At 37.0% G+C, this 12,888-nt stretch overlaps 1 protein-coding gene across 4 annotated transcripts; it reads right to left on the minus strand.

Annotated features, from left to right (window-relative positions):
- On the minus strand, window positions 8,581-11,262 carry LOC109359259 (pollen-specific leucine-rich repeat extensin-like protein 3). 4 transcript variants are annotated; one of them, XM_019603854.1, is made up of 2 exons: window positions 9,474-11,262; window positions 8,581-9,388 (listed from the first exon to the last, which is right to left on the minus strand). In XM_019603854.1, the coding sequence occupies exons 1-2, from the start codon at window positions 11,045-11,047 to the stop codon at window positions 8,644-8,646; spliced, it is 2,319 nt and encodes a 772-aa protein (XP_019459399.1). In that variant the 5' UTR covers window positions 11,048-11,262; the 3' UTR covers window positions 8,581-8,643. The 4 variants fall into 4 exon arrangements, with proteins under 4 accessions (XP_019459399.1, XP_019459401.1, XP_019459400.1 ...); XM_019603856.1 differs by having other exon boundaries at window positions 8,671-8,925; window positions 8,971-11,260; XM_019603855.1 differs by having other exon boundaries at window positions 8,671-9,628; window positions 9,659-11,258.

Consider the following 12,888-nt stretch of genomic DNA (forward strand, 5'->3'; position numbering starts at 1 on the left):
ACTCCCCTCACGGGAAGCCAAACGCCCAAAAACACACGAACACGCTCAAGAGGATCCACCACGACAGCCCAAAAAACCTAAATACACCTCCTACACCCCCTCAATGCTAGCCGTACTAGAATTCCCAAGCTGTGCAGGAAATTAGGGACCTAAGACTGCTCCAAATATTGTGACTTCCACACCTTCTTTGGCATGTAATAGAAGAGTGTACCCAGTTGATGGACAATATCGAAGACCTGATTCAAGTTGGGCACCTCTGGAAATTTATTGCCTGGACTCGCCAAGAGTGATCACCACCTCTACGTCAATCCAGTCCTCCTCGGAGACGTTTCCCCCCAAAAAATCAACAAGAACATCCTCCGAATAGAGACTGGAGAGACCACTATCGCTGCAACAATAGGCGATAATGGAGTCTGGTGGACATCAACACCATATCTAGCGGATTCGCTGCTGGTGGTACATCCAGGGCAGCCTAGAAAAGGTATGCACAGGAAGTCATACAATCAACTATCCACAAACCCCGCCAGTATCAGGGTCACCAGGCATCACCCCCGATCTCTTTTGACGATCGTGATTATGAAGGCGTCGTCCGGGTCATGACGACGCCCTAGTCATCACCGCCAAAATGAATAATAAAAATGTGGGATGTTTGTTTGTTGACCAAGGCAGTTCAGCGGACATCATGTTTTAAGATCTATTCACAAAGATGGAACTCAAAGACAGGGTCCTGTTGTCGTATGATGGACAACTTGTCGGTTTCACTGGACAAGGAATCACCCCCCCCCCCGGAGCTATGTTGATATATGGTTGACTATCAGAGAACAATCTCTAACCCGGACAATTCAAGCAAAGTTCCTGGTTATCGATTATGCCTCAGCTTACAACGCCATACTCGACCGACCAACGCTAAACCATCTCGAAGCAATAGTCTCCGGGTATGCACGGTTAGGGGAGACCAACAGAGTGCAAGAAGTTGCTATTAGATGAGTCTTCAACATAACCACACTTCAATACGGGCACCACCCCCAAAAAAAAAAATACCAGGGCATGTACTTAGTGGAGCTAGATGTCAGGGTAGACGTAGAAGACCTACGCCCTCGGTCCGAAGGAGAAAAAACCTCCCTTCGACTTGGTCCCTTAAAAGAGAATCTGGTATATATTGGTTGTACTCTCGACGAAGCTCAAAGATCCAAGCTGATCAAGTACTTGAAAGCCAACAAGAATCTTTTTGCCTTGTCCGCTGCTGATATGCCCGGAATCAACCCCTTAGTTGCCTGCCATCGACTCATGACAAATCCTGGGGCAAGGCCGGTGGCCCAAAAGAAAAGAAAGATAGGCACCGAAAGAACAACTGAGGTTACTCAGAAGATCTCAGAACTGCTAGAGGTCGGCTTTATCCGAGAAATAGCGTATACCACCTGGTTGTCAGACGTTGTGCTAGTCAGAAAACCATATCGGAAGTGGCGGATGTGTGTGGATTATACAGACTTGAACAAAGTATGCCCAAATGATCCATACCCCCTCCCAAACATTGAACATCTTGTGGACAATTCCTCCACGTACCAATTTATGTCATTTATGGAAGCTTATTCTGGATCTAATCAAATCCCCCTGTATCCCCAAAATCAAGACAAGACTGCCTTCATCACACCTAAGGTGGCTTACTGTTTCACAGTCATGCCATTCGGCCTGAAAAATGCAGGAGCCACATATCAGAGAATGATGAACACCATTTTCGGAGATCAGATTGGAAAAAATATGAAGGTCTATATGGACGATATGATCGCCAAGAGTCTACCAATGGAAGATCATGTGACTATCTTGAATGCCATCTTTGCTCGATTGCGCAAGTTTAATATGCATCTCAACCCAAAAAAGTGTACATTTGGAGTCGAAGCCGACAAGTTCTTAGGATTTCTGTTAATAAGTCGGGATATTGAGGCCAACCCAAGATCAGTTAAGGAAGTCCAGCAACTTAATGGGCGGTGGCGGCCTTGGCTAGGTTTCTTCCGGCATCCGCCAAACATTCCATCCCCTTGTTCCATCTCTTAAAAAAGAGCAACACTTTTACTTGGTCGGAAGATTGTGAAGCAGTTTTCCAAACTTTCAAACAATACTTGGCTACTCCTCCCGTGCTTTCTAAGCATGCACCTATTGAGACATTGTATGTCTACTTAGCGGTAACAGACGGGGTCGTAGTAATCGCTCTAACCAAAAAGAGAAAAGATGGTAAACACCCAGTGTACTTCACCAGCAAGGCATTACAAGGCCCAAAGCTCAGGTATCAGAATTTGGAAAAGGTCGCATACGCCATGTTGATGGAAACAAGACGGTTACGACAGTATTCTCAATCTCACCCTATGGTGGTCAGAACCAATCAACCTATCCGCCAGATTTTGCACAAGCCTGAGCTAGTCTAGCAGATGATTTCTTAGTCTATGGAACTGTCACAATTTGATATATGGTACGAGCCCAGAACGGGTATTAAAAGCCAAGTCCTGTCAGACTTCATCGTTTAGTTGACCACACAACCAAGTAGTTCCAAGCAAATATGGACTATCTATGTTGACAGATCATCCAATCCCCGGGGCAGCGGAGCGGGCGTCTTATTAGACAATGGTCAGGGGATGACCATTGAGCACTCACTAACATTCACCTTTCCTACATCAAATAATCAAGAAGAATATGAAGCGTGCATTGCCGGTTTGCAGTTGGCCAGAGAAATTGGGGAAGAAAAGGTCTCCATATGCAGTGATTCCCAACTCGTAGTCTCTCAGATTACGGATGCCTATCAGACAAAAGACATGTTACTCGGAAAATACCTAACCAAGGTTAAGGAATTGATGGGCAAGTTTGAAATGGCCCCCATCCAACATGTCCCAAGGTAGCAGAATATTCGGGCAGACATTTTGTCCAAATTAGCAAGCACAAAGAGCCCGGGTAACAATAAATTGGTGGTTCAAGGGACAATCCTACAACCAAGTGTCATGGCCATCGAGCAAATACAGATCCCAGATGACTGGACCGATCCAATCATCAGGTACTTATCCAACAGCGACTTGCTAGCAGATCAGAAAGACGGACAAAGATTCCTCAGGTATACTTCGTGGTTCACCATAGTCCAAGGTTGCTTGTATTGCTGGGGCTTTGCTACTCCCATGCTTAAATGTCTCGGCCCCGATTGGGCTAGGTATTTCCTCCAAGAAATCCACGAAGGGAGTTGCGGTCATCACCTCAGCGCAACATCGCTCACCAAGAAGATACTCCGGGCCGAATTTTACTGGCCGACCATGGAAAAAGATGCCTCCGAGTTTACCAAGAAATGCAAACCCTGCAATTATTTGCTGACCTCCACAAGGCCCCGCCTGAAGAGCTAACAACAACAATGGCACCATAACCATTTTGCTGATGGATTATGGACATTTTAGGATCATTTCCAGCTACAACCGGACAAATTAAATTCCTAGTAGTGGTAGTCGATTATTTTACTAAATGGATCGAAGCTGAACCCTTATCCAGTAGCACGATGGCCAATATTCGGAAGTTTACCTGGAGAAATATTATAACACGGTTCGGGATACCCACGACAATTGTCACTGATAACAAAACTCAATTTTATAACCGAAAGTTCAGAGAACTGTTGTCAGGCCCTCACATCAAGCAAATCTTCACCTCAGTTGAGCATCCTCAGACAAATGGTCAAGCAAAAACAGCTAACAAAGTCCTCCTCTGTAGGATAAAAAGAAGATTGCAAGAAGCCAATGGAGCATGGCCAGAGCAGTTGCATCATGTCCTCTGGGCTTACCGTACAACTCCTCACTCCACCATCGGGGAATCACCTTTTAACCTTACTTACGGGTCCGAGGCTATGATCACAGTGGAGATTGGCGAACCCACCTAGCAGACAATACACTTTGATGAAGCTGCCAACTCGACCATTTTGAGACACAACTTGGACTGGATTGAAGAGAAGAGAGACCGACGCCTTTGATGATAGAGACCAGGGGACATAAAGATCGGCGAGCCCCCAAGAAAGACCTCTAAATTATCGAAACTAGATTCCCCGCCGGTCATAATTAAAAGAAAAACGAAGAACAAGAAGGGAATATGAATTAGCGGTTGAAAAAAAGCTTGAAGGAAAGAAGAATTTTAGATAGAGAAAATACACACAGATTCAGTGGATGATCGAAAACTTGGCAAGAAGATAACGAAGAATATGGGAAGAAGGAACCCCTAATTATAGGAAATACCCAACCTCAGATCTCCCTAGAAGCCGAGCTTAAAATGTGAATCTGCGCGTTCAAAATCACTCGATAACAATCTAATGGTAGCACAGAAACCCAGACGATGGAACTAAAACGAGTAGACGCGTCGGTTGAACACCCACGATCACCAAAAAGAAAACTACTATTCCCCTACGTGTCAGCCTAGAAACAGGTAGCCATCATGACCTATCCCTATACCTAAACCATTCCCGACCATAACCGGTATATCTCCAATCCACTCTTATGGTCCACTAGCTCGGTCATCCCTAACCAGCCTAGTAGACTAAGGGCAACTGTTCTATTCCGGTCATAACCATGCAATTATCCATCTGTCTCAAGCATATTATTCATTACCCCACATAATCCTTGTTGCCCGCCTCAAGTGGACCCACTTGTAGCGGAAGCTATAAGTGCTGCTGACACAATATTAACACCTCTGACCCACCATCTAATGCACCTCTGACCCACCATTTAATGCGCCTCTGACTCGCCTCTAATATCAGATAGCAGACCGCCTGCCATGCTATCTATACCATTCGAGCTAAAATTGATTATTGTTTCTATCAAGTTCGAACTATTTATGGGATATTAGGGATCAAAGTTTGGATATTTGTAAATTAATTTTATTTATCTTTAAGATTTCATGTTTTGATAAAATAGAAAAAAATTCTAATTTATAATTTTTTATTAAAAACAATCCAAATTTTTTATAAGATTGAATAAATTCGATTAATCATTTTATTTTGATATTGATAGAATTTCTATGCTTAGTGTGTGACTCGTTATTATTTTAGGGTGGTTAGAATTCAAGAAAAAAAGAAACACCAACTCGTAGAATGAATTAATTAATAACGAAATAACAACCAACTCATCGCTTTGTATTATCTTGATCTAACGAACTAGTCAAAATAAATATATAAAAAAGATAGAATATATTGGAAATAGAATTATAACAATTGAAATATTGCATTGCATAAAAAAAGGAAAAAAAGCGAATCTGATTATGAGTTTTAAAGCAATAAGAATATACAGATAAATGAAGGGTTGAAAGAAAGAGAGAAAAATAATATCAATGATATAAAATTCTAATATGTCAACAGTAACATATTGAAAAACTCTTGGTTCATGATCTATAAATATTAATCTATTTATATTTATAAAATGATGATGATAACAATGTTTCACATATTTTGAAGAGTAAAACAATTTGGTTATTCCTCCATAAATTATTTGGTCTGGGCACGACCTTTAACCAATGTTTAGGGTAGTGTTGGATCAACACAACAAAAGTTTTAAATTATAATTACACTATCAACTATTTTTTATTTTTAATTACCCTTTAAATTTTAATTATAATAAAATTTATTCATACATAAAGATAATGTTAAATTAAAAGTAATGAAATTTTTTAACCCATATATTTTTTAATCTCAATTGTTAATTTATTTTATATATAACAATATTATTGTAGTGGTCACTTTTAACTCCAAATTTTATTTATTTTCTTATTCTCAATCAATTTTATATTTTGATGGTGATTTCTTCTGGATAATAATGATTACCATGCATGTTGCATTACTACTATCGTAAGTTTAATTGCAACAATTTCTTTGTTATTTATGAGTAATATAATAACATATTTATATACGAACCAAATTCACTAATTGATAAAATTTAAGAGATAATTATAAAGAAAAAACATTTTATGGTACTTACTTGTACAAAACATAAAATTTAGGGAGGCTTTATGCACTTTTCCCAAATTTTTAGTTTAAAGTGATAGTATTTTTATTTGTGTACCAAAAAAGTGAGTATTTTTATTTGTATGTATAAAAAAAGTGATAGTTTTAATAAAAGTATAAATTGGGAAACTTTATAGGGTGTAATATTTATATACTATCAGTGTAAATATTTATATACAACTAGTACATTATCTACCATTTGTATTATTTTTATTGAAAAGTTAATAATGAATAAATATAAATGATGAATAATACAATAATTAAAAACTATTACCGTGTGATCGAGTACATATATTATTTTCTCATACTTATATTTATGTTGTTGTATATAAATCAGTGTTGTTAAAATCGTACCGATTATCAAACTGGTCAGGGTACTGGTATAGTGGTATATTGGTTCAGTAATTAAACTACATGCCGGTTAAACCGGACATACCTACTTATATATATATATAAACCTATAACAAAAAAATTTCAAATAGGTAGATACTCAAATTTATAATCTATATTCATAATCTACTGAAAATTCACATAAACAAATAAATTGAAGTCTTTAACAAATTCAAAGTCTAAATTACAAAACATATATCAATCCAAAAGTACAACTTAACAACCGCAAAATATAAATAAATGACACAAGCTCACAACTCACTCTACCAAACAAATAAATTTGGAGTTTTAACATTTAACACCAATGAGTCAAAGTTGTCTCATATTGATATTATATTTTGCACTAAATCATATCTTCAGACAGTACTCCAAGATTAACAAATGTCACTAAGATTACACACAAATGTTAGGAACCAAAAGGTGTAATCTAAGTATGCATTGGAAGCATGTGCCTTAAAGTGTTGAAGAAATGTTGGAAAGATGGGTCACCTTGTAATGAGTTTTTAAGTTTTTTTTCAAAAAAATATATGTGTATAAACCGGCCAGTTTAGTCAAATACCGACCAGTTCACCAGTTTTGACTGATTTTGATACTTGGCTGGTTCAACATCTGTACCATACTGGTTAGGGATCCGGTTCAACCAGTCAATACGGTATAGTTTTTACATCACTGGTATAAACATAGAGGAACCTGCCTTCCTAACAGTAGTAAATAGAAATGCAGTCACTTGCCGTTCAACTTGTACATGAATCAATACAAATCACAAGCTTCCCTAAGAAAAATATTGTTCTTTATTAAGAAATTAAAGTAATAAGTTTGAGTAAATTATAAGCCAGGTCCTAATTAAGTTAAATCCTAGTATATTCATACTAGTCACTAAAACAGAAAAATGAAGTTACATTCAGTGTTATAAAAATCGGTTCGTGCCGGCTGGTTCAACCGATAAACCGGTCTCAATACCGGTATGGTAAAGTAATTATAGCAGTCATGCAATCATACCGGCTAAAACCGGCTAAAACCGGTCATACTGGCCAATTTTCAATTGAACCGTACCGGTCATATCGGCCAGTTTTTATTTAAAATTAAATTTTTAATGAAATTGAAAAAATATTGATTTTTTATTGATTTTTCAAATACATTATATTTTTATATCTAATTTTGCCGGTATGCGGTTTAGTTAGTGAACCACTGGTTGAACCACTATACCACTGTACTAGTACTCTAATTGGTTTGATGACCGGTACAGTATTAACAACCCACTCATTACATTAAACTCAAACTATCACAAAATGAAAGGAATAGGGAATAAAAAAAATTGAGTAACTACAAATAGACATGTGAAAATGGACGAGTATGTTCGAGCTGACTTGCCAAAGCCCAAAAACTCATAGGGCTCGAGTATTTTGTTAGATATTTTTTTATTAAATTATAATATTTTATTTTGAACCGATAAGACTATTTTAAAATCGGATTCGGTGTGGACTTATAGACAACATTCAATATACCCATTTTTCATTTTTTGTTTGTTTTGGAGACCTTTAGCTAGGTAAATAAGCCTTAAGTGGAATGTTATTTTCCAACATGATGATATTATGAACTTATAAAAAATAAACAGTAATTATTGGCATTATGATTTTTGGAAAAAAAAGAGTAATGTCTATACATAAATATTTATACATTACAATGATATTTTGAATTATAGTTATCTTCTGACATTGAGTTTATTTTGAACTCGAGATTATACTACCATTACTAAAAAGTGAAGCAATATGATATCATTCTTGAAAGTGTCTATGAGTTTATATATTAAAGTGAATTTCACAAATTATATTGTGTTAAGAATAAGAGTCTAACGAAAATGAAAGATTTAATAAATGAGTTATATTAAAATTATATAAGTAGACTTTAAATCATATCTTAACTCAATGTAAGATATCATATCTATGAGTTTGGTTAAATTAGGCATAACAAGTCTGTTAACAAAAATTGTATATTAATATAAAATCATATATTTTATTTAAAGAGATAGATTAAAAACTATTAAAACTTAAATAGTTATTTGTTAATGTTATTGGGTTGACCCGCTACAACCTCCGGTCCACTTAGGGCGAGTTTAGATTGTATTTAACATATGTGGGTTAGCCCAAATCCATCTGATAGACATATTTGATATGTTTAACAACGAATAAGAACTAAGTGATCATAAAATTTCATTAAAATTGCATTAGAACTCACGAATGTGGAGTCTATCTTTGCATAAATGTTATTGAGACTATAGAAAAAATAAAGAAAAAGATTTTATTGATATTATGCTCTTCCAGTTTAGTATCCAACAATTGATGGTGGAGGAGGTGATCGATATTCAGATCCAAATATTGGTGGTAAGATGATGTCATCGTCCCATGTTGGCACTGATGGTGGAGTTGGGGTATGGACTGGTGGAGGAGAAGAGTGAACGGGTGGTGGTGGTGAGTAGACTGAGGTTGGTGGTGGTGGAGAGTGGACTGGTGGTGGAGGAGAATGAACTGGTGGTGGTGGTGAGGACAAAAGGGGTGGAGGAGGAGAATGAACTGGTGGAGGTGGTGATGACACAATGAGTGGAGGGGAATGAACTGGTGGAGGTGGAGAGTAGACTGGAGGAGGTGGTGAGGAAACAGGGGGTGGAGGAGAGTGAACTGGTGGTGGTGGTGGTGGAGAGTGGACAGGGGGTGGTGGAGAGTGGACTGTTGGTGGTGGAGAGAGGACTGATGGTGTTGGAGAGTGGACAGGGGGTGAAGGAGAGTGGATTGTTGGTGGTGGAGAGAGGACTGATGGTGTTGGAGAGTGGACTGGTGGTGGAGGAGAGTGGACTGGTGGTAGTGGAGAGTGGACTGGTGGTGGAGGAGAGTTGACTGGTGGTGGCGGAGAGTGGACTGGTGGTGGCGGAGAGTGGACAGGTGGTGGAGGAGAGTGGACAGGTGGTGGAGGAGAGTGGACTGGTGGTGGTGGAGACTGAACTGGGGGTAGAGGAGACTGAACAACGGGTGGAGGAGACTGAACTGGGGGTAGAGGAGACTGAACTGAGGGTGATGGAGACTGAACTGGAGGTGGTGGAGAGAGGACATATGTAGGAGGTGTTTGAACAATTATAGGAGGAGGTGACACTGGTGAAAGTGATGGTGGGATATCTTCAACGGGTGGGAGAAATGGAGATGGGTTTGCCTTTGGTGCTGGAGGTGATTCAATTTTTGGGGTTGGTATTAGCTCTGTCTCAGGTGTTGGTGGTGGCTCAGCCTTTGGTGTAGGTGAGGAAGGAGTTGGCTTTGGTGTTGAAGGGAAATTAGCACCATTGCCACCACCACATTGCTTACTACAATCTATAGGGCGAGTAAGCACAGGTAAGCAATCCTTATATTTCTTTTGATTCTTCCTTCCTGGCAAACAATTTTTTGAGTCATCAAAAGCAATATTTGATTTGGAAGATGCTAAACAAGTTTGAGCTTCTCCGTTGAAATAATTGTTAGAGAATGTGAAATTGCTCAACAAAGGTAGCTGACAAATATTGTTAGACACATATCCACTTAGCTTGTTATGTGCAATGTCTATGACTTCCACATTCTTCAAACTTGCCAAGTTTGGTAAAGTCCCAACAAACCCATTGCTGCTAACATCCAAAAGATTTAAGTTTTCAAGAAATCCAATCTCTTGTGGAAAACAACCTCCAAGGTCATTACCTAAGAAAATAACCTCATTCAAATTCTTCATGTTTCCAATTGATTTTGGAATGCAACCTGTGAAATTGTTGTTAGCAAATACCACAACTGATGCATTGGATTTCCCTAGAGTTTCTGGGATAGCGCATGTGAAACGATTGTTATTCAAGAATATTGCATCAAGATCCTTATCAAATAACTCTTGTGGTAAACATCCTTCAAAGTCATTGTATCTGATATCCAAATACTTCAAGTTTTTCCATTTGAGGACCACAGAAGGAAAAATACCAACGAAACGGTTGTTGCTAACATCAAACTCATGCATAAGAGTGAGATTCTCAAAGCTATTTGGGATAATTCCACAGAACCTATTGGAGTTAATGTGGAAAAGTGCAATATCTTTCAAGAGACCTAACTCTTCTGGAAGGTGCCCAGCAATGTCTGCATCGTTAAGATCAATACCAGCTACAACATTCAACTTAGGATCATCAAGAGCTTCAGCACAAAACACACCATTATAGGAACAAACATCCTCGCCAACCCAATTACCAGTTGTATTAAAAGGATCAGAGTAGATAGACTCTTTCAATGCTTGAAGAGCAACATACGCATTTTTTAGTCTCTCATTGGAAACAATCTTAGTTTCATTAAAATCATTTCCAACTCTTGGAGGATCAGCACCAAAAGTTTCGGGCTCGGGTTGTGGCGCAACATCAGCAAATTGTGGGAGTGTTGTTGGAGGATATACACCAAAAGTTTCAGGTTTAGGTTGTGGTGCAAATGAACCATCATCTACAAATTGGTCAGTAACATCACCAAATGCAAAATGTTTTCTTGAATAACTACCTTCTTCATGAGGGAACCTAAAATGAGCATAGGAAATGGTTGAAATGGAAGAGACAATAACAGAAAATAACAAAAAGCAACCTAAGGCCTTGTTAGAACAAGGATAAGCCATTATTGACCACCTTGGTTGGCCCAAGGTTGCTAATTGAGACAAGAAAAGAAACAAAGAAAGGGTGTGTTATATTGAAGGAGAGACATAGTTTGTTGGTTGACAACAATTATGGGATGGTAGAAAATAGTTTATATCTTGTTTTAGTTCCGAATACTATGGATTCTCTTTGAGCTAGTCACAAATTTTGGTGTGCCTCAAGTTTCTAGATATATTTAGAGAGAATATAAGTTGTAATATGGTAAGATAAACTTGTATAAATAAAACAACTTAGGTGATAATCAATGATTGATTGACTTGGTCTTTCTTCAACAAACTAAGTACTAATTTTGCATGTCTTGCAAATTCTATATCACTATATTAGCATTCACGTGATAAGCAAGGAAGGTCTATATATTTTTAGAGTGGAACAAATAAAAGAATTATATTATATAATTATTTATCCTTCATTGGCATGACATTATAATATTAACTACTAAAGTATAAGAAGCGGTGTATTATATCAGATAAAAAACAAGAAAAGTATTATGATATTTTGAATTATTAATACAATATGCCAGAAGAACATTAAGAAAACAAAATGAATAGATTACTGAGTAGAAGTGAATACCATTTTTTATTATAAAAAAGACAGTGAAATGGTTATAACCTACATGTTTAAAGCTTAAAAGAAACAAGTTTATTATATGAACGTATTCTAGTAGTAGCTAGCAAGCTTGTAAAATTATTACATATATAAGTTGGAGCTATAGACTTATAAACTTTTTCATCCATCATCTAATATTTAATATGAAATTTTACACTTAAATATATTTAACAAGTTTGTCCTTAAATATGAGTACCACACTCTTACTGGTCCACCTCTTCTTTTAAGTCAATCATGTTTCAATCAAATCATCACATTTAATATCACTTGTTGGGCCCTTGCTCGGGAAGCACCCAACCACCCGAGAAGCTCATTGTTACCCGATCATGTAAAGAGTTATCATGAGACACCATGTTTTAAACAATTTTTGTTGTTGTATATGAAACTCAAACCCATTATCTCCTTCACTTCATTCCTTGAGTCCTTCACCCTAACTATCATCACCTTATGAGTCCCTACTTATAAACTAATTCATCCATTAACTTATATCAAACATGAGATGTTAATATACTCAATAGCATTTTCCCAACTTACCCTAAAACAATTCTAGTACATGATATGTACATTTTATTTCAAAAACTACTATGAACATAAACATACATTTTGTTATTTTCAATTACATATTTAATAACATTTGAAATTTCATTCCACCAAAAAGAAAAGGAAAGCTAATAAATTTGCATAGATACAACTATGAGGTAAAAATATGTACATTTTATTTCAAAAACAATTCTAGTACATGATATGTACATTTTATTTCAAAAACTACTATGAACATAAACATACATTTTGTTATTTTCAATTACATATTTAATAACATTTGAAAGTTCATTCCACCAAAAAGAAAAGGAAAGCTAATACATTTGCACATATACAACTATGAGGTAAAGGAATCAGACTATTATGAAATAACAAAAAAAAAAATACATGTAATAACATTTATATCGCCATAATTATAGTGAGAAGACATTTTTACCCTTAAAACTAAAAAGAAAAAACATTATTCTTTCCGATACCAGAGAGGAGTCTGTCTTGCGACCAAACTACTACAAATAGGGATAACAAATATTCACACTTTCTAAAATCATTCATGATGTCACTATGCTAGAATTGCAAAACAACAACACCTAAAATTGTCATTCAACAACGCTTTTGGGTGTTGTCTATGTAAGCGTACTAGAATGTAGGATTAGATTTA

This window comes from Lupinus angustifolius, chromosome LG11 (assembly GCF_001865875.1).
Source record: "Lupinus angustifolius cultivar Tanjil chromosome LG11, LupAngTanjil_v1.0, whole genome shotgun sequence".
Classification (NCBI taxonomy): Eukaryota; Viridiplantae; Streptophyta; class Magnoliopsida; order Fabales; family Fabaceae; genus Lupinus; species Lupinus angustifolius.

Bases quoted from the DNA above. Each gene is read 5' to 3' on its own strand.
- LOC109359259 (XM_019603853.1), bottom strand. From the start codon at position 11,047: ATGGCTTATCCTTGTTCTAACAAGGCCTTAGGTTGCTTTTTGTTATTT.